This window comes from Mya arenaria, chromosome 15, assembly GCF_026914265.1.
Source record: "Mya arenaria isolate MELC-2E11 chromosome 15, ASM2691426v1".
NCBI lineage: Eukaryota > Metazoa > Mollusca > Bivalvia > Myida > Myidae > Mya > Mya arenaria.
Window position 1 is genome coordinate 22646114 of NC_069136.1, and position 25462 is coordinate 22671575.

General features: G+C 37.2%; 1 protein-coding gene across 1 annotated transcript; it reads left to right on the forward strand.

Moving 5' to 3' along the window:
• The first annotated feature begins 2470 nt into the window (after positions 1-2470).
• LOC128220078 (DNA-directed RNA polymerase II subunit RPB1-like) lies at positions 2471-24838 on the forward strand. The gene is made up of 26 exons (XM_052928334.1): positions 2471-2783; positions 3800-4069; positions 4579-4752; positions 5150-5324; positions 5653-5762; positions 6395-6556; positions 6896-7116; positions 7596-7728; positions 8347-8471; positions 9178-9388; positions 9788-9997; positions 12298-12412; positions 12895-13028; positions 13416-13634; positions 14055-14277; positions 14715-14925; positions 15342-15592; positions 15987-16192; positions 16671-16895; positions 17312-17558; positions 18218-18318; positions 18820-18924; positions 19266-19448; positions 19911-20114; positions 20401-20587; positions 21709-24838. Exons 1-26 carry the CDS (start codon positions 2703-2705, stop codon positions 23076-23078), a joined length of 5853 nt encoding a protein of 1950 aa, XP_052784294.1. The 5' UTR covers positions 2471-2702; the 3' UTR covers positions 23079-24838.
• The last annotated feature ends 624 nt before the right edge of the window (positions 24839-25462 follow it).

Consider the following 25462-nt stretch of genomic DNA (forward strand, 5'->3'; position numbering starts at 1 on the left):
TTGTGTTTTGTGACTGCGTGCTCCAATAGATGGAAAGACGGAATCCAAAACCAGGGTTAGACTTTACATACTCATTTCATTATAAACCAAATCCATGCTACCTTTACCAACGAAATTCACGAGCTCAAAGTGGTTAATTCTTCTTTCGCGTTTATGGTATGTGTGACATTATCATGAAATATTCGATTGATTACATCAGGATTTATTATAATTACGCTATCCTTGAAGTTTCCAAGGGAGTCATTTAATAGTTCGCAAATCTACATCAATATTCGCCACGCACACAGAAAATGTCACTGTCTCGTACATGGTATGTTTTGTTATTGGTGAAAGTTCCCAGAACTCCTTACTTTATTGAACGTTTTGCTTTTATCTTGAGCAATTATAACTAATTAAGTATTAACGATAAACCAAACGTTTGATTTCTCCGGGTGTATGAGGAAGTATAAAGTAATTACAGTTTTTCTAATGCTATCACAGTCCATATTCCAATAATTGACGGCGCCGTATTGACTTCATGGAGCATAATATGTATTAAAAGAATAGCCGCAGTGAATTGGGAAGTCATCATAACGTTCTGTATAACATACTATCAGCAGATGATGTGCGTACGCTTCATTAACAAGGCCACAATGTTGATAGGTGTCAAGGTTCGAAGCCAGCCATTGCAAACGATTCTCCTAAGACGACCGAAGTGATGAGGTCCATTTCCCACAATATTTCAGACTTCAAATATTAAAACCAGTTTAAATAATTCATTTCGCGCGCAAAACCAACTATTGTACTCTCGAGTCTCGTTAGAACAAATTAATATGTTCATTTTGGGCCAAAATTCATTGTTTTAGTAGCTATATGATTGAAATATGGAAGTTTTGGACACTGATATAATCATAAATGTCTTTGTTATTCAGAGAAAACGTGACATTAAGTCGCTCTCCAAAAAGTATCTTTGTTGTCTAGAATGGTAGCTATATACAAATATTCACGTTTGTAAAAGAAAACAATCCGTCTAGAATTAAAATATTTAGTTATTAAGGTTTTTATATCAAAATCATGGTTGAGCGCATACTGCTTAATATATGTACACTTTCACAGCCCAGAATGAAGTGTATCATATATATTTATATAATTATATATGAATAGAAATTTTCGCATGCATTTAGTAAGCATAATATTGCACTATGAAAAAAATATCTTAAAATTGCATTAAATATAAAAACACACAACACCATTGTAAATAAAAAGAGCTGTTTCATTCACTAATTCGGACAACCCCAAAACACAGAGTTCTTTTATAGTTCAAGTTATCTAAAAATGAAAGAATATTGACATGTGTTTACTTGTTTATATTTGTTTGACGAGATGTATTGTTGCATAAGTCGAAAGAAACTTCTGTTCTATTCTGTTTGTTAAAAAAGAATGTCACGAATTGTGCTTCCTGAATGGCAATGACAGCCAAGAAAGCCCGTGCACAAGTGAGGAAATTGCGTTGAAAACATTGACACTAGTTTCATATTTTACTATCGGGTAATATTACCATAATTTGAATTTCTTGAAAAAAACCCATTAAACAATAACTTCCTAGAAACCGACAGATAACAAACACGTTCAAGGTACTATCGGCAGCATTGTACAGTAAGTGTGTATGGTACTACTTTTTCCAAATGAACTAAACATGTTTTAAAGCATTAAATGATCGTGGTTAAGCACCGCCCAAAATTTACAAATTGAATTTTTAATATAGTGCATCTGCAAATCTACTTTACACATGAAAGATACCGACTGCCGCAGTCACTGCGGCGATCTGCCGTATACGTTGACATATTACGTCAAACTAACTATTTGAGGGGCGCCTCATTTTCCGCAAATCAACAATACATATAAAATTTGCATTAGTTTGACTTCGACCGGCCATTAACTCGTAGTTTTAAACTTCACCCGCAATGACGACGCAATAACAAACGAAACACTTAGAAGAGTTGAAACCAACTGTTCAAAATGATTGTCTCTTTGGTGTAAAATGGTATTGCGTCATGAATTGTTTAACTAACTGGCAAACACACATTACACAGTTACAAAGAAATGATAATTTAAACAATGATACACATTTGATAAGTCAAAATTTAATGTTTTTATTTCTATACATTGTTTGCCATAATTTACTACTTTTCATTATTTACAATAGGTAAAAAGTAAAAAAGAAACATATCTTGTCCCTTAGTTAATAATAATAAGGCTTGTCGATATTTTGTTCTGGAGTAGGGGTGATCACTGTGTATGGTATTTATTTGCAGCATTCTATAAAATAAATAGTTGCATGTATCCTCTTTTTTGTAAATTTTACAAGTTTCATATTTCTCACACCGTTTGTGCAATTGCCGAGAAACCGTGAAATATTGAAGTTGAACCCGCAGAGTGTAAAAAGTATAAATAGCGGTTGATTTCTGCGTTGAACTAGCAGTGGTCTCGAGAAGACACTTAGTACACGACTACAGTGGAAAAGGATTTTAGAGACTTACCTGCTGACAAACAAAAAGGATATTAGCTATAAATGTGCTATTCGCATGAAAGAAAAACCCCGAAGACTTTTTGGCTGAAAAACCGAACATGAAATAAACATAATAGTATTATTCACAAAGAAATAGTCGACCGCCTTGTCGGCCATCTTAATTGTCAAAAATTAAAAGTTCCACCGCGAAAGAATGGCCTACACCGGCGATTCCAACGCAACTTTGAGAGATGCAAAGCGAGTGCAGTTTGGTATTCTGGGCCCAGATGAACTTGTACGTGTCTAATTGTCGAAATCTTATTAAAATGACTCTTAAAATTGAATGGTATTATAGTTTTTATTGCATTATATGGTGGTTTATTCAGTTACTAAGTGAAATATGAATGATATTTTCACTGCTTGAAATTTAAGCAAGCTATCATGTCCAAATCAATGATTGAAACCTAGCATTGTATTGGGACACGGTTTTGAGGACGTTTCAGTAATGATGTTGGCATTTTGGCACCCTTTCCTGAAAAAAATACATTTAACTTATCATATTATGTCAATCCAAGACAATTAATTGTTAGTGACAGCGTAAGTTTGTAATTTCACCTTGTTAAAAACCGAAAGTGGACATTTCACCAAGAGCATATTGAAAGTAAATATATCACTTGTGGCTACTTCACTTGTGAAATATATCTTTTGGTGCTCACTTGGTGAAATATTTAAGCGCACACTGAAACAAACCATATTTTCCTCTATTTATTCAAAAGTTGTTCAAAAACAGTTATGCACCAGACAATTGTAACCACGGCTCCTCAAGGTCTGGGGGTATACCAGGGAAATGGGCCGTGTTTTTACCTTTCAGGTGGCCCCGCAGTGCCAGGTGAATGCGGTGGTTTTGTTTTGCGCCAAAAATGGCCGGCAATGGGCCTTACATAGAGTCCCTTGGGTGCGGGGGCATTTGGCGTGGATTTCACCAGCAGTTTTTACCCCGCAGGACAAGAATCTTACCCGGGCTTGGCTGGACCGAAAGTCAAAGTCCCCGCTATTCCCCGGACCTGGGAGGGCCGTGGTTACAATTGACTGGTGCATTATGGTTTCCAATCACTGGTGAATGTGAATGGCACGCCACACAAATCTCGAATTGTTTCCCTTCATATTCAGTAAATATCTTACTTTCAGGGTTTTAGTTGGAGGCAATCCATTTTGAAAAAGCTGTTGATCAAAAGTAAAATTGGTCTGAAACAAAAAATAAACTGGTCAAAAGAGCAATTTTACAAAACAACACTTCTCACACTTTTTCAGCGACGGTTGTCGGTAACTGAAGGAGGTCTCAAATACTCAGAGACGATGGAGGGAGGAAGACCGAAGCTCGGAGGACTGATGGACCCAAGACAGGGTGTCATTGATCGCTCAGCACGATGCCAGACATGTGCTGGAAACATGTCTGAATGCCCAGGGCATTTCGCTCACATTGAACTGGCCAAGCCTGTATTTCACGTTGGTTTTCTTACAAAGACGATCAAAGTGCTGAGATGCGTTTGTTTCTACTGCTCCAAACTGCTTGTCGAGCCTGTAAGAATTTCTGATGAAATATTTTTACTTCTGTTTGCTAATCATTCTATTTTTTGAGGCCATTAAGTTATGATATTGTTATAGCGCTAGTGTTGTTATCGCTCGAGTCTTGCAAAAGTGTTAAATTTGCAGGTTCCTTCTGGATTTCGAACAAAATTGTTGACACATTTTCATCTGGGGTTCTAGGGGGCCACATAAGGCCCCCAATGCTGGTCATTGGAAACCCTGATTTGACCATTAATGAAACATAAATGTTATTGTGAAGCCAGGCTAAAATTTCATAATGGCGAGAATGACTGACATCTTCTGCTTGCAGTCCTTTAGTTGTAGAATTCATGAATGAAAAGATTATTTGTTGCGTCTTATGTTTTTCAAGCACTTTTTATTATTATGAATGTTAGTTAGAAATTTAATTTGGCGAGGTTTAGTGTCATGCTAAGTAACAAATACGAGTTCCCATGCCTGGTGTTTTTGAATGTCATTTAATTTGAATATTGTGTCTTTTTCAGTCCAACCCAAAGATGAAGGATGTCTTGTCTCGATCAAAGGGTCAGCCCGGAAAGCGTCTGTCGGCTGTTTATGACCTGTGTAGGACAAGGAAGGAGTGTGAGGGAGGCGACGAGATGGACACCAAGCTAGAAAAGGACGACCCTGGCAGGGAGGGGAATGATGCGAAGAAAAAGGTGCGGTAAATAGTATTTTGTAATGAACACTCCGGCCCGATGATGCTCATCATGAGATTAATTCTGCATACCACCGATTTTCGTTAATACATTATGTTAATATATAATGGATGTATTGAGTCTTTTTTCTGAAAGAATTACTTTCTTTATTCAAGGGCCCTGATAACATTGAATTTTAGTGTTTATGTTTATTTGTCTCATTCTGTTAAACAAGGTTATTTGATCTAAATCATGTACTGATTCCAAGTCAGAAAATTTAATAGCTTTCTTGTTACAATTTTTTCAATTTTTCCAGCCATGTAGTAAAAAAAGAATTCTGACTTATTGGTCCAAATGTCCAATTTTACATACTGATGTATTTGTAATCTAATTATTGAGAAAAACTTTGATGTCACAGATTGGGCATGGGGGTTGTGGACGCTACCAACCTATCATCCGTCGAATGGGGCTGGACCTGACATGTGAGTGGAAGAAAACAAATGAGGAGAACCAGGAGAAGAAGATTGTCCTCACTGCCGAGAGGGTGTACGAGATACTCAAGAGGATCTCAGATGAAGAATCCACTGTTTTGGGTAACTGACTAGTGAACAACTAACAAAATGGCTAACAGTGTTATGTGAAATCGGTGCTGTTTTGGCTTTCCATCAAATTTAAAAAAAACCTATACAATCTCTTTCATTTAATTATGTATTAAACATATCTGTAAGTGGAAAATATGTCAGATGACAATATTCAAGTGTTTGAAGAATTATATGATTGAAGATCATGTTTCGGAAGTGAATTTAACCATGTTAGTTTGTACAAAATAACAAAAAACATCCTTGGGCGTCTCATTTATCCCATTTGAATTCTAGTCTGATTATCAAATAATATTTAAGTATTTTTTTTGCACCGTTTCAGGTATGGACCCAAAGTTTGCCCGTCCGGATTGGATGGTTCTCACGGTTATGCCTGTTCCCCCTCTGTGTGTGAGACCTGCTGTGGTCATGTTTGGGTCTGCCAGGAACCAGGTATGTAGAGCTTTGCAATGAAAAAGGACTATCACAAGTGAACCTTTCATTTCTTAAGCATCATGGCCAGTGATTGCAAAGTCCGTTGGAAAATCTGAAATTGCGATCCTATTTATCAGCGGTCAAAATAAGCATGAACCACAAGCCCTGCACTGGTGAAATGCTTTCAAAAGTTGCTCAGAATCGCATAATAGCAGAAAATGGCTTAAGTAAGGAAACAACTTTTATGAATACCGCCTCAGGGCCTGTTTTAAGTATTTTAATGCCAACCAGTAGTATGCAAATTTGGATAAGCTGTATAATTTTCTTAATCTGCACTATGAATCAAAATAATATAAAAAAAAATACAGTGGGTTTTTAACCATTGCTTTCAAAATGGATTGACAAGCAAAATTGAATTATTAACATTGATTACATCTTGAAAGAGGAACACAGCCAATTTAAAGCAAAGTTGCATTCCCTTTATAGTATTGTTTCCTATTTGATTTTAAGGATAGGTCACTGAGTAAGAGATTGTCAATTTTTTTGCAACCTGGTCCTGTTAAACATCTACCTGAGAAATAACTGTGTTGCCATCTCCTAACTGCCATTTTGCATCAAAGTATTTTCACAGTAATGTTTCGGTGTTTTAGGACGATTTGACCCACAAGCTGTCTGACATCATCAAGGCAAACAATAACCTGAAGCGGAATGAACAGAACGGAGCAGCAGCCCACATCATTGCTGAAGACACGAAGATGCTTCAGTTCCATGTGGCTACATTCACAGACAATGAATTACCAGGGCTGCCCAGGGTGTGTTAATCATAAATGTTTGAGTTGTAAATTGATGTTAATTATTTGATTTGGAACTTCTTGTGTAATTTATAAAAGCTTAAGTTTTAGAATACAGGCAACATGTTAACAAAAATATCATATGTTGCGTGTAACTTTAAAGATATGTGCAGTGGCAAAAAAGCACAGGTCAGCAAGCCCTTCACTGGTGAAATTATTACTGGTCCTGCTCAACTTCTTGATTTTTTATAGGAGGGCATGTTCAAAAAGTTGTGGCCAAGCAAAAAAGTTATTAAGAGTAAATCTTGTGTTAATGACTACTTTTGTAAAGGAATAAAATGTTTTCCTCTTGTATTTCAGGCTGTACAAAAGTCAGGTCGCCCGTTGAAGTCTGTCAAACAGCGGTTGAAAGGTAAAGAAGGTCGTGTGAGAGGAAACTTGATGGGTAAGCGTGTTGACTTCTCCGCCCGTACTGTCATCACACCCGACCCTAACCTCCGCATCGACCAAGTTGGCGTTCCCAGGACTATTGCACAGAATATGACATTCCCAGAGCTTGTCACACCATTTAACATCGACAGGTGATTATTTGTTTTTTGTTTCAATTAATGACATTTATTATGCTCAATTTAACTTCAGACTGTTTGCAATATGTCAATGTTAGTAAATAACTATTAACAATGATATTTATAATTTTGCAGTAGACATAATTAAATTTTCATGTGCACCAAATTCACAGGTGTAAATGAAGCAGTGATGTTGAATATTTTTCGTCATCAGTATTTGTTCAAGCATAAAAGCTGGAACAGTGTTGACATCAAATCTGAGCTTTAATACTGATTGAATCATCAATGTAATGTCCAACAGAGAATATTCAATATTCAGTAAAAAATTATATTCTGGTTAAAATATGAAACTACAAGAAAATATAATTTTAATATATCTGTGTTTATTAACTTAATTTGGCTGATTATTTATCATGTTTTTGTAGTGACAAACATATCGAGTTCAAACTATACTACCTTAATTTAAAGAGAAAAAAAACTTTTTTGTATTTCAGACTACATGATCTTGTGCGTCGAGGTGCGAACCAATACCCTGGAGCCAAGTACATTGTAAGAGAAAATGGCGAGAGAATTGATCTCCGCTTTCATCCCAAGGCCAGCGACCTTCATCTCCAGATTGGGTACAAGGTAAATACAGAACTGAATGTGAATTGAAATGGAGGAGTTGTATGCCTTAAAATGGATTGCATTCTATCATTGTATCATGCATTTGTGGGTCTATTGCTAGCTTACCTGCCTGACAGGGCACTGAGGGCAGCTTAACCACAGTGGTGGCATTTGTCTTACTCTTGTAGTGTTTTTTTCTGACTAAAATCTATATGGCCCCTGCCCAAATTCAAAATGGTGATAATGATTTGCATGCAATTTTTTTTTCAATGACAAATATATACCTTTAATCACATGACACTTTGTACCATTATCAGGTTTCTCAATAAGTTTCGGTTGAACTGTCTCAAATAGTAAAGTAACCATCCAGCTTCTACTAAAAGTTCATTTAGTTTTCCAAATTTGAACCGGCACTATTGGCATTTGAACCGTCCATTTTGGCCGGTAGCCGGTTCTTATTGAGAACACTGATTATAAAATACTTCTTTACAATTAACACTGCCACTCTTAAGTTTATTTTATTTATTAATGTTGGAGTGAGGAAAGCTATAAGCTGATACGAAAGTGTGTTTCGTTGGAAGAAACCAATACCGTCCTTTTGCAAGCCCAAACGTACACCTTTAATCTGTTTCTTTCCAGGTTGAGCGTCACATGCAGGATGGTGACTACGTGGTGTTTAATCGTCAGCCCACACTGCATAAGATGAGTATGATGTGTCATCAGGTGAAAATCCTGCCCTGGTCCACATTCAGAATGAACCTCAGGTAAGATATAGCCTTATCCCCAGTAAAGCCTCACGGACCATTATCACCACCTATGATTCATTTTGCTCTGCATCCGTTTTCCTCTTCTAAGTGTTTTTCTTGAAGACTATTATATTAAACATGTGCATTAGCAGAATACTTTTATTTTCAGTCAATAGCACACAATGCTTTGCCTGGGATTTTCAGTTTACTTTTAAGGACCCATGGTTGAGAAATTTGCTAGTCTGAGGGAAACATTGAAACAGATTTTGTTGGCGAATGAATGCACCACTATTACCCATTCAGTTAAAAACCAAATAAGAATTACATGTTCAAAATTTCAGATGACCATCATAGGATAAATGCTTTGAAGATGCAAACAAAAATGCAGTTGCCTAGATTTGCAGAATTAATTCAGTTTCTTAAATATAAGTTACATTGCTAGAGGTGTATTGCAGTGATTGTAGATTTCAATCCTAACTCCTTTTAATAATTCTTTTGTGTTACAGTGTATGAAAAAGTATTTGAAAAGCGAAGAAAGACAACACCAAATCTTGGCTCAAAGCTGAAAGACCCAGTTTTTAAATATATTTCACTGTTGAACTCCAAATATCTTAAACATTATTATAGTATGTAAACAACTCTTTTTTGACATTATTGCATCATATATTAAAATGTGTTCTCACAACATTTAACAAGGTTAATATAACATCCTCTATTCTCACAGTGTGACAACACCATACAACGCTGACTTTGACGGAGATGAGATGAATCTCCATCTGGCCCAGTCTTTGGAGACCCGGGCAGAGATCTCCCAGCTGGCATCTGTCCCCCGTATGATCATTACGCCCCAGTCAAACAGGCCCGTCATGGGAATTGTACAGGACACCCTCACGGCTGTCCGCAAGATGACCAAACGGGATGTGTTTTTAACCAGGGTAGGTATACATATATATTTAGGTGAAATATTTAGGTTTTCTTGCTCGCCTTGGAAACTGATTTTCATTTATATCATTGGCATTTAGGCAATTCTGTTTTTGATCTGACAAGGTATTGTGTCATCATTGTGCACACTTCAGCCTTGACCTAAGCTCTAAATTGTTAAAAAAATTAGTACCTATTTTGTCGGAGACAATAGTATACACACTTGCATAGAAAGGCCTATCACTCTTGTCTCAAAAATGGTCAAGGTATGCCCCTTCTATTGACTGAGAGAAAAAAGTGCTAATTGGCACATTTGTTAGTAACTAGTGATCCATTTTATGATATTAAGACATGATCCACTAAAAATATATACGTTATACCCCAACGCACCTTTTGTTTATTTCCCCATCCAGGGTGAGGTAATGAACATTCTCATGTTCCTGCCCAGCTGGGACGGCCACATGCCACAGCCAGCCATCCTGAAGCCCAAACCCCAGTGGACGGGCAAGCAGATCTTCTCTCTGATCATTCCCGGCAGGGTGAACCTGATCAGAACACACAGCACACATCCGGACGAGGAGGATAAAGGCCCGTATAGGTGGATCTCCCCTGGTGATACTAAGGTATGTACATTTAATAGGTTTTCTGTTTCATTGGCTTCAATATAGATAATAAACCAATTACGATTTATTGAATGCTTAAACTATTTATTACCATTGAACAGTGATCTGTTCCAATTTTGTAATACTGTGAAATCATTAATGTTCGTGGGCATGAAATTTCGTGGATTGCCGAAAAAAAACAATTTCGTGGGTACTTGAATTCGTGGATTTTCATTTTTGAAAAAAAAAATAATCGAAGATGCAATCTTCCTAGATCGTCTGCATAATATCCACGCGCTGGCCCGTGATTTCCGTCTTCTACGTCACTCGATTTATGACACTCGCTAATGTGGTACGACATGCCAATTAGTGCATATACCCATGTCACTTATCGATTTAATTGGGAATAAAGGTAATAAAAGATGTACTCTGATCATAAATACAGATAGGGGAAGCCATTGAATGCCAATTAAGAATTTTGCAAACTGTGAAAACACCGAAAAGGTGCGTATATTGTCACGTTCGGTGCTTAGGCCAAAAAAAAAAATATGTCTGGTTCAGGAAACCCGACCGACCCTATTTTTTACCCGCCGACCCTAAACTTTTTTTTCGAAATCGCGGCCGAAAACCGCTATACTGCGTATTGAAAATTTTCTTTTCTGTAGTTATTGCTCTTTGGGTTAATAGAGCGCGTTTATATCGATCTTTGGGTTAATAGAGCGCACAACAATGGCGGCGCCGATGGTGTGTTCACCAGCCACTTTGATGGCCATAAAACTCCAAAAATGTGAACATTTCAGCCTAGCTAATGCCTTATATGATTTTGTGCAACACCACTCACAATGTGCATTTGTTACAATGACAGAATTCACAAAAGAGATGTATTAAAGTGACTTATCTTTACAAGATATTTTAAACAAAATTGTCGACAGAAATCTTTAAAAAATGGAATTTTTATAAAATACTAGGTTGTACATGAATCTCTTTTGTGAACTCTTTGTGCAGGTTAGCATTGTACAGAGGGTGACTAAAAGGCATAGGGTACATAAACAGCAAGCATAGAAAAGGAAAATAATGTGAATAAACAAAGATGATACATGGTTAGATAGATTAGATAGATTTATTCGACATAAAAATTGCATATAACATGACAAATACAAATTTAAACATGTATAAACATATATAACATTTATGTCAAGGATAACACAAAAAAGAGTTAAAATAAAACCTTATTTCCATTGTGGTCCTTACAGATAATACAGGGTTGAAATGCTCTGTTATTATGTGGTTAAATGACTGCATTGAAACAAGCACACATCACAATACCACATGCTGGGAGTTACAAAGTGATCTGACTGCTCTGTGCATCGTCTACACATAGACAACATACGTCCAAAAAAAAAAAAAAAAAAAAAAAAAAAAAAAAAAAAAAAAAATGGAAAAAATGCCTACCCTCCTAATTTTTTGGGACAACGTTTCCTGAACCAGACATATTTTTTTTTTTGGCCTTAGTAACCTTCAATGTACTAGTAATCGATTAATTATTTCATTAAATAAAAAAATCGAGTATGGACACTCATCACGCACATCTTGTAAACTTGGAGATTTTTATTAACAGCACACGTTTAAACACGTGCTTATAACTGTCATTTGCTGCATAAAACACATTTAATGGATTTGGTTCATTATTTGTTAAAGGCAGTTATAATATATTAACAGAATAATGATCGTAAGTTATACAGTGAGACAGGTTTTAACACTGTATACTGCGACCTCTGTAAATAATATACTAGAGTATGTACGTAACAAGGCAATTGAAAAAGAGAATAAAGGCTTTATATTTCGTGGGATCTTGAATTCGTGGATCACCCAACCCACGAAAACCACGAACATTAATGCCCCACGAACATTAATGATTTCACAGTAGTTTAATAATATAGTTTTTTAGAGAGAAAATGTAAAAAATCAAAATTGTTTACAGGAGATAATTAATGTACATGTACATATCTATTTCTTATCTTTTGACACACATTTTTAGCAGCAATATTGACTTATACACATGATGACTGAGCATAATAATATAATTATATATAAGATTATAACTGACAAGCTGAATTTGATCCGGGCTTGAAGGCATGTGCACATTTCAATCGCTGTTGCTGAAGCCCATTTTCATTGCATTAATCTTATAAATAAACAGGAAATCAACCCTTGTTACTCTATTTATAAGGACCCTTTCACAAATTTTAGGCTTGGGCCCATGTTAAGCTTCTTAATTACTTGAAATTAAACAAATGTACAATATTACACTTCTCATACAGGTGTTGATAGAAGATGGAGAATTGATGTCTGGAATCCTTTGTAAGAAATCCCTGGGGACATCAGCTGGTGCCTTGGCCCACGTCGTCTTCCTGGAGATGGGATATGAGATCGCAGGTTGGCTTTCACATCTATTTTATTGAGCTAGGCATTTTTTCATGGATCAGATATTCTTACCATTCTCAGTGAGAAATTTCTGATGAAAAGTCATGCAGTATTGCCAATTTTGACAAGTTAAATAATATTCATTCGGATTTTCCATTCACAATTAATGCTTTTGCCAAAACAAATATTGGACAAATGCGTAGGAAAAGACCTGTGATCTAAGGAGATTGTCAGATGCTCATCATATTTATTGTATAGTGTTCACACATGACTTAGATAAGGTGATAAATTGTTGATGTATTATTACATTGCATTTGATATTTAAGTTAACCTGTTAAATCTTGGAGCTTTGAATAAGTACTCAGCATATCTGTGTAATGTCTGTTGGTATATCAATATATAATTTGTTACGTTCGGCACATGAGTTAATGAACAGATTTGTTTAAAGTCATCATAAACGTTACTAGTACACATCTGTAAATATATTTCTCCAGGTTACCTGTATGGTAATATCCAGACCGTTGTGAACAACTGGCTACTGATCGAAGGTCATAGTATCGGTATTGGTGACACAATTGCCGATCCAGAGACTTACATCGAGATTCAGGACACAATCAAGAAAGCTAAGGTATGGGGATATAGGCAGACCCATCAGTATTGCAAACAATAAATGGTTATAATGTAAACATTTGGTGACATATTATTTATTTTCTGATTAATAGAAATTAACAATGATGTTCTCATTATTACAGAGATTTTTTTTTGTGCAAGATTAGTGACTCTACATAAATTATAGTCAGTTAAATAGAGTTGAAAAGTATTTAAATTTAAAAATTGGCTGTCCCTGAAAATATTTTCATTCTCAGTGGTATTATTTTGCTTTGTGATGTTCAATCCTGAAAAATAGTTGAATAGCGAAAAATACTAGCCAAATGGCTTTTGGAATGTAGACAAGACTCCATTTAGAGGCGACTAAAAAAAACTGGCATTGTTACATTTTGTGTCTGTTTTCCAGTTGGACGTGATAGAAGTGATTGAGAAAGCTCACAACGATGAGCTTGAGCCGACCCCTGGTAACACACTGAGACAGACGTTTGAGAACCAGGTGAACAGAATCCTCAATGACGCTCGTGACAAGACTGGAAGTAAAGCTCAGAAATCGCTGTCTGAGTTCAACAACTTCAAGGCTATGGTGGTGGCTGGATCCAAGGGATCCAAGATTAACATCTCACAGGTGAGGGTTAGGGGTCGGGATGTCTTTTAAGATGCACATGTATTTTGCTGATATAACCCTTGGTAGTAGGAATTGGGTATTTCAAGTGAAGTTTTTTTTGTGAATAGTATTAAAAAATTGTACATATGAAGATGTTAGTCTAGGCTAGTAGCTTGTTGGAGTGATTATTGATAATTTGGATTTTAATCAAAGCTTTTACAAAATTATGACAAAAATCATATAATCAGTTACACAAAAATACATGTATGTTTAGGTAAACAGAAAGGGAAAAAAGGTAACAAAAACAATTTTCAATATAATATGAATCGTATGACTGATGTTGCTGATGATTCCATCCTGGACTACGTTAGTGTAACATATAACTTCAATATTGATTATGATTTGAGGTATATTTAATGGCAATCTCTCCCTCCACTCCAGGTTATTGCCTGTGTAGGCCAACAGAACGTGGAGGGAAAGCGTATCCCGTTCGGCTTCCGTCACCGCACACTACCTCACTTCATTAAGGATGATTACGGGCCTGAGTCACGTGGCTTCGTGGAAAACTCGTACCTGGCCGGTCTTACACCATCAGAGTTCTACTTTCACGCCATGGGAGGTCGAGAGGGACTTATTGATACAGCTGTAAAGACAGCTGAAACTGGTGCGTGTTCATAAACAAAGGTTTAAAAAGTTGCCGAATTGGGGAGGTTTTCCTATTTTGGGTAACTTTATGTCTTTGTCACTCATGTGGTTAAATATTGCTATCTCAGACTTGCCTGACTGTAAAGTTCTTTATTGGCTTCTCAAAATATGCAGAATTATACAAGCAATCTTTTATGTGCAAGGTTTTCCTATTGCTGAAATCTGGAGTCCCTGTTAGACATAAAATTCTCACTTAAATGGGGCCAAAATTTCCCACTTCATATGCATCTCTTGGACCTCTTAAATAAACTTTGAGTATTAACCATTATATAATGACCTCATAAATTTACCAGAGATCCCTTATTTGTCAAAGGTAAGCGTCCCAGACCATTACATTAAAATTCTTTGAGGAAACACTGTTTATATACATATGCAATCTTCTATTTCCTTTGACAGGTTACATTCAGAGACGTCTTATCAAAGCCATGGAGAGTGTTATGATCAAGTATGACGGCACGGTGAGAAACCAGGTGGAGCAGTTGATCCAGCTCCGATACGGTGAGGATGGGCTGGAGGCCACACGGGTTGAGTTCCAGTCCCTCCCCACGCTCAAACCATCCAACCGGGCCTTTGAGAAAAACTTCAAGTTTGATCCAACAAATGAGAGGTGAGAAAACATAAACACACGTGTGTTAAATTTGTCATAGATATCTATTATGATAGCTTTTTGCATGAACAATTTGTGTTTGTGCATGCAATTAAAATTGTTTTGAATTGTTTTGAAGTAGAATAGGCTTAAATCTAAAAAAATGTTCAGGTTGTTCTTTTAGGGTGTTACATCCGTAAAAGATGGTTTGGGGCGCTATCAATACCATTTGATTCTTGAGAGAAATTATTGATTATCCAATTAATGTGGTAAACATTGCATTTCCAAGTGGGTCAGAAATGCTTAAAACTCATGGAATTGTTCATAAACAGTTTAATGACAATACATACATAAAGTTGTGGTCTTCATCAATACAGTGCATGTTTGTTATTTTGCATTTGTTGTACAACAATTGACTTGCGTTTTTTCCTTAATAGACAGTTGAAGAAAAGTCTTACTGAAGACATCATCAAGGACTTGCTGTCTGACGCCCACTGCCTGTCAGAGATTGAAACTGAATGGGAGACACTGGTGAATGACAGAGACATGGTGCGACAGATCTTCCCCTCCGGAGACAGCAAGATTGTGCTGCCCTGTAATCTGCAGAGAATGATCTGGAACGCTCACAAGATCTTCAAGATTGACAAACGGAAAGTCACAGATATCCACCCAATCAAGATCATTGAAGGTTCGTTGCTTTGCTTAAATACAGAAATTCATAAATCTTTCCAAGTTTCCTTACCCTGATTACATAAGATTTCAAGTTCCCAAACAGTTAAATAAGATTTTGTTGGTGCACCAAAAGAACTCAAATTAATAAGCTTGTACTTCAACTTTCGCTTTAAATACCTCTCATTAATAAGCTCAAATAGTTCTGCTATATTTCATATGTCACAAAATCCATACCATGATTACTATCACACATGACTTAATCTCAAACAGTTCTGCTTTATGTCAAACGCCATGAATTCCAGCCCATGGTAACTATTACTCATGACTTAATCTCGAATAGTTCTGCTATATGTCATATGTCATTAAATCCATCCATTGATAACTATCACACATTACTTAATCTCACGCAGATGTTAAGCAGCTGTGTAGAAGGCTGACAGTTGTGCCAGGAGAAGACAGACTGAGTGTTCTGGCCAACCAGAACGCCACTATCCTCATGAAAGTGCTCATCCGGTCCACATTCTGCTCCAAGCGTGTCATTGAGGAGTTCCGACTCTCTAATGAGGCCTTTGATTGGCTCATTGGAGAAATTGAGACGAAATTCCAACATGCACAGGTTTGTTTTCCTTTGGCATGCATTTCTTTATTCCACTAAATAGGTTCTCATTTTATATTGTCAATTGATGAGCAGTTTTGAATCTTTACTGAGTGATCTTGTCAATTGAAATAAAACCAAGCTAGTAATGAAATAAAGCCAAGCTAGTTACATATTTTAATTGGCTTGCATTTCGTTGTGCCTTAAGCATATTGACCATTGCTTTGACATTACAGGAAGCAAGCTGTGTAAAATTGATGGGTTTTTTTTAACAAGCCTGTCAATTCGTAGTGGTCAGTCTGAAAAGCCTATTTGTTCATCAAATGTTTTAGATCAATTAATATTATTCAGCTTTTCAATCAATATATTATCTGGTTCAATCCTTGTGTCAAGGGATTTGGTGGATTAACAAGAGATCCCAAAGAATTGATTATGAGCATATGCTTCACTGTATAGATTTTTCCTGCTGCAGCATAATAATACTATTCCCTAACTGCAGGTTCACCCGGGCGAGATGGTGGGTGCTCTAGCTGCCCAGTCCCTCGGAGAGCCTGCCACCCAAATGACACTCAACACTTTCCATTACGCCGGAGTGTCCGCCAAGAACGTAACCCTCGGTGTGCCCAGATTGAAGGAGATCATTAACATCTCAAAGAAGCCCAAGACACCTTCACTGACTGTGTTCCTTATTGGCCAGGCTTCCAGAGATGCTGAAAAGGCTAAGGTATGTAGAATCAGACTTCTGATTGGTGATTGGCTTTATAAAGACGGCCTTAATGAGGTTACTAGCAGTTTTCTGTATAGGTCAAGCTTTAAGCTATATAGGACAGGGTTCATTCAATGTAGGACAGGTTTCTAGCAATTTTGGTATATTCTAATAGGTCATTAAGCCTTTATCTCAAAAAGCTAACAGCTATTTACTTGCACACTGCTTGTTGAGCAGCAAGTTCTATTGCGTATTGGTGTCTAATAAAAACTAAAGCAATATAGTTGATGGGGATGCAAGTTTTTATTTTAGTTGGCTTTTATAAAAAACTGGAGGCTAGTTTTATGTAAATAAATAAATAATATGATATTAAAAAACAGAGAAGAAGAAAACAACATACTTTCAACTTACATGTGTGTTTGATTATTTTCCAGGATGTGCTGTGCCGTTTGGAGCACACAACACTACGCAAGGTAACAGCCAACACGGCTATCTATTACGATCCGGACCCACAGAACACTGTGATCACTGAAGACCAGGAGTGGGTGAACGTGTATTACGAGATGCCGGACTTTGATGTGAGCAAGATCTCTGCCTGGTTGCTGCGTATTGAACTGGACAGGAAGAGAATGACGGATAAGAAACTCACCATGGAGTCCATATCGGAGAAAATCACTGCTGGTATGTCTGCGTGTTTTGATATGAGCCTTGTTTGACTGTAGATCATTTCACATCAGATCAGATCAATTTAATTTTATATTTCGTGAATCGTTCAACTAAATGAAATAAAAATCTAGTGAAATATTGCATTTGCCATTGTTTTCTCATGCGATGTATCAAAGGTGTCTCGAAATTGAAACGTTGTAAATAAAAAACTTTGTGAAATTAAAACAATCTGCATTATTATAATGTTCAGAAAGCATTTGTACACTCTCACCAAATCTCATGTTCATTTAGTTGATGTGTTGAAGATCAAGACAAATAGATCATGTATTGTTGAATTTGAGTTGCTACAAAAAAGTACTTGAGTGTTCTCAATGGTGAAACATTTTGCAATTTAATAATATTTTATTTCATGCTTATCTTTCATCAAAAAACGGCTAACTGAAATTTAATCGGAAGATCACACTAAACAAATGCCTGTCTTGCAGGAGATGATGTGTGCATTGGCTTAACTGAGGGATACAGTTAAGTTATATTTTGATAAACTCCTTGTTTCAAACAGTGAGTTTATCAGGATATGACCCATGGTTACTTTTCAATAAACGACTGAAAAGCTTGAAAAATATGTTGTTTTCAATAACTGATGTTCTTATGCACTGCTATGTATTTGTTTGCAGGTTTTGGTGATGACTTGAACTGTATCTTCAACGACGACAATGCTGAGAAGTTGGTGCTGCGGTTGAGAATCATGAACTCAGATGACAGCAAGATGCATGATGTAAATATTCCCTAGAATAAATCATCAACATTATCTATAAAAAATTAATTCTTAAAAAATATGAAAAAATTGTAGGTTTCCTGTACAGAGAGTTTTGTTTTGAAAGATTAGAAGCAAGGTTTTCCCTATGAAGCTGGGAGTATTGTGAGAACCATGGTGTACTCATCTCCAGAGAGTCCCAATTTAAAAGGGGCCCAGTAGGGATACACAGAAAGTTCAAAATTGGAAATCCCTGCAAAAAGGCACATGTATAAACAGGGATATTTAAAGTTTCTGTTTTTCAAGCCTGAGACTAATATGACCTCAGGATTTGTAAAGCATCAAATTCTTCATCAGTGTTGTCAAAATTTTAAATACTTAGACTAATATTGATTTATTTTTACATGTTTTGCATATACATTGCTCTTCCAGCTACCATTTTTTTTTGTATTTCCAACAGCTGTCATGTTTTACATATGTTTTTTTCTCCCACCTACAATGTTTTACATGTGCTCATTAAAGGAGGAGGAAGCAGCAGACAAGATGGAAGATGATGTGTTCCTACGTTGTATCGAGGCCAACCTGCTCTCAGATATGTCCTTGCAGGGCAATGAAGCCATCGCTAAGGTAAATACAGTTATACGAATTCATGCTTTTTCTTATAGTCTCCCTACCTCCCATAATGTGACCACCATGATTTATTCCTGCTTTGTATCAATGCCAACCTGCTGTCAGATATATCTTGATAATTTTAGGTTATCAAAATTTACACAAGCCTATAGAAATTGTTTTGGGATAAAAGTGAAAATTTTCAAAATTCCTACGACTTGTATAGTGTTGAGTTGGTACGTTCTTACGGTATTCTTTGTAGGAATACAAACATTCAATCTCATGTAAAAACTATTTTCTAATTGAATTTTTTTATAATTGGTTTAAAGCGAATATCAGCCTTGTTCTGTATTTACCAGGTGTACATGCACTTGCCCAATACTGATGATAAGAAGCGCATCTTCATCACGGACGAGGGCGAATTTAAGGCGGTGGCCGAGTGGATTCTGGAAACTGACGGCACTTCTCTCATGAGAGTGCTCAGTGAACGTGATGTGGACCCCATCAGGACAACTACCAACGATATTGTGGAAGTGTTTGCTGTGAGTTCCTTAATGATTCTAACGTTAAGTGTTTCTCAAATGTTAATCAATATGCACTCGAATCATTGAACATTTGATTTTACCTTGTTTGTTATATATAGAAAGTCTTAATTGTGATTCTTGTATAATTTGCTGCTGGAAATATTTTGATATGAAGTTTGACTTTTACCTGTTTTTGAACTTACACCATCTAAAAGATTTCAACAAAATATCAAAGGACATTTATTTGGTGCTTAGAGCTTTAACTGAAGAACAGAAAATTCCAGAGTTTCATTATCATCTCCTGATGCATTAATATAGCAGGTTACAAACCGGGTAATAGAAAGAAATTGACATTTTCGAGATGCAGTTTTAATCCAAAGGCAACACCACTTGTTTATTGTCTAAAGGATAAAAATATTGATAAGAATCAATTATAATAATAATAATGAAACTATATTTATTACATTATTTATTCCTTAGACCCTTGGAATTGAAGCTGTCCGTAAGTCCATTGAGAAGGAGATGAACCATGTGATCTCGTTCGACGGTTCTTACGTAAACTACCGTCACTTGGCCCTGCTGTGTGACGTGATGACTGCTAAGGGCCATCTCATGGCCATTACCCGTCACGGCATCAACAGACAGGAAACTGGTGCACTTGCTAGGTGCTCGTTTGAGGAAACAGTAAGTTTATGATTTGTTTTGCTTTTTCATTGAAAGAATTTTGTCAACTTGCTTAAAAAAAGTGTGAAATGTAATTTTTGTTTTAATAATTAACTTTAGGCCTTGAAGGATATAATAAATGGATAAGTCTACAAATCATAGGATTTGGTCTGTCAAATATTATTTTGACTTGACCCATTATGAAATTTCTGTTAATTTAACTTTAAAATACAATGTCCCTGAAGTATAATTTTGATGTTGGAGGTATAGATCATAGTAATATTCAACAATTGCATTTCTATCTCAGGTCGATATTTTGATGGAGGCGGCTGCCCACGCAGAATGTGATCCGATGAAGGGCGTGTCAGAGGCCATTATGCTGGGTCAGCTAGCGCGTATCGGGACTGGGTGCTTTGACCTGCTCCTGGACGCGGAGAAGTGTAAATACGGCATGGAGATACCCACCAACATCGGGGCCGGCATGATGGGAGGAGGTACGTGCTTCTGTTTTGCTGTGATATTTAGTACATTCATCATTCAGAGAACCATATGGTGGTATTTAATATTCATGTCATTTTAGATAAGGTGTTAAATAATTTAGTTACTTAAGTTTTGATCAGTGCTTTCAAATTTGCCTTATTAACATGGTTAGATAAGGGGAAATTCATTTTGCTTTGGAAACATGATTGTTAAAGGCCGGGGTGCCTGACCCCAAATATCCTACCGGACAGCAATTAAGCCTATTTGGCAGAGGAGGCGTGGTTAATCAGGTTTATGAGGTCAGCAGTTTTGATTGTAAACATTCACATGGCTTGTGGTGTTATATCATTCAGATAGAGTGATACAGAAGAATTTGTCCGTTGCTTTCTCATTTGAGATTAGATAGATAAAGTTTCATAAACCATGACCAATACTTCCACGAATTGTGTTATAATAAGCCATTTGATAGTATACCACCCAAGATAATGGATGTTTCCCCCATATGGCAGTTACAACCTCATACTATGATAGTAAACCTGTAGTAAACAGGAATTGGTAGTGAAATTCAGTTGGCTGTTAAAGGGTCATGAACTTTCAAGATCTGTCAATCAACATTGCTGGGAAATTTGAATTTGTTTGACAGTTATTAAATTTTTTTATTTGAAAGTAGTATTTATAATTGTTTGAGAGACTTGAAATACACAAAATATGTGTATGATACATTTAAGGAACCATCTTGCAAATTTTAGCATTTTTTGTTCGTTAATTATTTGAAAAAATGTACTGAGAGTCTGTACTAGCAAACAGCTCTCTGAGGTCAAGTGAAGTGGCCATTTTTCTGAGGTCAAGTGAAGTGGCCATTTTTCTGACTGTCTGCCTTTTATACTATTACCCTGGCCTTTAAGCACAGGGTTCTCGATAAGTTTCAGTTGAACCGTCTCAAATAGTAAAGTAACTGACCAGCTAATCTACTTATTCTACTTAAATTCATTTCGTTTTCCAAATTTATTAAGAACTTGGTTGCGCTTCCTATTATACTGTTTCAGGTTGTTTGAAAATATTGATTTTTCATGGTTTCAAAATTAAATAAATAATTGCCGACAATTAAACCTATACTGATATTTCCTATTTTCAGTTGGTACAGGCATGTTCTTTGGTGGAGGGGCGAGCCCGGCGGCTGGAATGTCTCCTCAGATGACACCATGGCAACAGAGTGCCACACCTGGTTATGCCGGGGCCTGGTCACCGGGTGTTGGCAGTGGCATGACTCCGGGGGCAGCTGGGTTCTCACCATCTCAGTCCGAGAGTGGCTACAGTCCAGGGTACAGTCCAGCATGGTCCCCACAGCCTGGCTCCCCAAGCTCCCCTTCAAGCCCCTACATTCCGAGTCCACGTGGAGCTATGTCACCAAGTTACAGTCCGACATCACCGTCGTATATTCCGAGCTCTCCAGCTATGTCTGGTGGAACACCACAGAGTCCTGGATATTCACCAACATCGCCTAGCTACAGTCCAACAAGTCCAGGATATTCGCCATCATCGCCGAATTACAGTCCAACATCGCCATCATATTCGCCAACAAGTCCTTCCTACAGCCCGACAAGCCCGTCGTACAGTCCTACCAGTCCATCATATTCTCCGACAAGCCCCAGCTATAGCCCGACTAGTCCCAGCTATAGCCCAACTTCGCCAAGCTATAGTCCAACTAGTCCTAGCTATTCTCCAACAAGTCCGAGCTATTCGCCAACAAGCCCAAGTTACTCTCCCACTAGCCCAAGTTACAGCCCGACTTCCCCCTCGTATTCCCCAACTTCCCCCAGTTACAGTCCTACAAGTCCTTCATACTCCCCAACAAGTCCAAGCTACTCCCCAACGAGTCCAAGCTACTCGCCGACATCACCGAGCTACTCTCCAAGTAGCCCCAACTATAGCCCCTCTTCACCAAGCTACAGCCCTTCAAGCCCCAGTTACTCCCCTACGAGCCCCTCCTACTCGCCGTCAAGCCCCAATTACAGCCCCTCGTCCCCATCTTATTCCCCCTCCTCCCCGAAATTCAGCCCCCAGTCCCCCAGCTATTCACCCACCTCCCCCTCCTACTCCCCCTCCAGTCCAAAATATTCCCCTGCATCTCCCAGTTACTCCCCGACAAACTTCAGCTACTCCCCCAGTTCCCCTCAATATTCCCCCTCCTCTCCGGCATACTCCCCATCATCCCCTGCATATAGTCCAGGGGCTGCGAGTGACAGGGGGTCTCACAAGTATTCCCCAAGCTCCCCGCAGTATAGCCCAACATCCCCAACATATTCCCCCTCGAGTCCTCAATATTCCCCCGCAAGTCCGAGTTACTCGCCCTCAAGCCCCCAATATTCCCCCGCTAGCCCCTCCTACAGCCCTTCAAGTCCCCAATACAGCCCTTCATCACCCGCCTACACACCTACCACCCCGAAATATTCACCCACCAGCCCGACATACAGCCCAGCTGATGAGGACAGTGATATGGACTAGAATTGTGGTTTTGATTAGAGTATGGGTTGTGATAGTTACTATGAGTGTTCAAACTGTGCGGAAAACAGCAAATCAGTTGCTAAATAATTGTGAAAGAGTTTTGCTGAGTTTTTGTCTTATTCATGTTGGTAAACACACTCACATCTGTGACATAACTGATAAAACTATGTGAAATTTTATTTTAGACATGGTGGATGTTTTGTACAGATATGTAAAGAAAAGGTGAAATTCATAGATATTGTACATACATTCATGTTCTTCATATAGAACATTTTCTATGAATAGGATATATGTGTACATATTTTTGTACTGTTTTTATAAATGTTCCACCTTCAGTCACTGTTAAGGTTCTCCACATGATATTGGGAGCCCTGTAGAATAAATGCGTATTTATTCTTCTAGCATGTTTGGTTTTCACATCCTGTTAGTTTTAGCTTTATTTTTGTATTGATTATATTGATAAAGTATTATAACTTGATCTGATCAATGATTATTTTGTGGAGTGAAAGTCTTGCTACTCTTGTATCATGTGTATGATAAGTCGAATGAAAGCTTTCAAGTTGTTTTTAAGCCATTGCCATACTTTAATAAAGTAGTATACATAGCCTCAAATTCAAACACTTCAAAAGTGTTAAGTGTTCAAGTGTACATATTTGTTATGTAGTTTTCATCATGCATCTAGATATATTGAAGTTTTGTTTGTTGTTTTTCAGGATGTATTTTTTGTATTCATATTTTAAAAAATTATGGAAAAAAATCATCATCAAGACTCATTGTATATTTGCTACAATTAATGTCAAGTTCATTATATAGGTGTTCATTGGTACTTCGTGCTATTTCATCCATAGTAAATGACGTCTGAGAGGTTTTGTCTCGGGTTTCAACAAACATATCTCTTGTTTCAACGCAAACATGGCAGTGCTATTATTCAAATGGTGTTAGGAATCCTTGTACATATTGCCAAACTGCATCTAGAAATGGTGTAAATAGTCATTATTTTAGCCGGGAGTTGGCGATTTAAATATGTTGAGTAAAAATCAGAAATACTCTGTTAACTATTTTTGTTAGGGCTATTCCATTTAAACATGTAACCCCCCTGGTGGAAGGCACTTTTAAATTATACCAACTCCTACAGAAGCAATTTTACCCTTTTGGGGTCCAAATTAACGAAAAAAGACACCAACCCATAAACTATTAAAAAACCTAACCCCCCCCCCCCCCCCCCCCCACGGGTTAATATGTTTAACTGGAATAGCCTTTAGTAATATTTGAATGAATATCTGTCTTACTTGTGGTTAGGATTATTTGAACTTTCATTCCATGATATGTTTGGCATTTTTGTGTTTCCTAATATGCAGTTAAATTAGTGTTTTATGCCCCTAAAAGTATATATAGTAGTTGCACTGTCCGGCTGTTACTATTGTGTCTCGGCTGTATTATTATAAACTTGCTCAATTATTAGGATTTCGATCAAACTTCACAGAAATATTAAGAAGCCTAGGGGTCATCACTCCGACACTTTCCAAATCGGGGGCATTTGTCACGTTCCTGTGACAGCTCATCCTAATCTTAAAACTGTAAACGTTTCTTTTGATGTAGCAAACAGTGAAACTTTTTAAGGAAGTGTTTTTGTAAAGAACTAAGGAAATTATCGCTGGATTCGATGTTGAACTTTTACAGGAATAGTAACTTGGTGTTGTAAAATATTATGATGTCTGATACCTTGTTTGTTTGTTTGGAAAATAAAAATATAAACGTTATTTCGGTTTTATTTTCCTTTTACAAGCCAATTATTCAAAGAAAAAATGCGGGTTCTAGAATATCGAAAACCGGGTTGGCGGATGTCGTTAACAACTCGGCGTTTAATATTTCATGTCCAAGATTAATAGCTTTTATCCAAATGTTATGAAACTTGGTCAGAATACTTGTTGAATAAAATGCTGTATTATAGTTTTTAGGTCTACAGACTTCAGTATCGCTAATCGGAATTGGGTATCGTCAGATCTACTTTTTTTGACATGACATTTTAAAAGAATTGTTTTCTTTGTGTATTTTGCAATGAAATAATGAATCCTTTTGTCAATCACCACCAAATTGGTAGGTATGTGTATTTGCAGAATATCTCGGTCAGGTCGCCTTAGTCACTACAGAGTTATGATCATGGCACAACAATAATAATAGTTTACGAGACGTTTCTGAAACGCCTTTATGATTATCGTTAAGTTGGTCGTTATAATGATCGTAAATTTACGATAATGGCAGATTGCAAAATATATCTGAAACGCACCCCTGTTGGTATTTATAGAACTTCTTAGGAATACAACGGAAGCATGCATTGAGAAGAAGCTTGGGGGAAAATGTTGTTATAATGGAAACTTTAAACA

Bases quoted from the DNA above. Each gene is read 5' to 3' on its own strand.
- LOC128220078 (XM_052928334.1), top strand. From the start codon at position 2,703: ATGGCCTACACCGGCGATTCCAACGCAACTTTGAGAGATGCAAAGCGA. The intron at 13,635-14,054 runs GTGAGGGTTAGG...CCTCCACTCCAG, and splicing joins CCAAGATTAACATCTCACAG to GTTATTGCCTGTGTAGGCCA. The intron at 18,319-18,819 runs GTAAATATTCCC...TGCTCATTAAAG, and splicing joins ATGACAGCAAGATGCATGAT to GAGGAGGAAGCAGCAGACAA.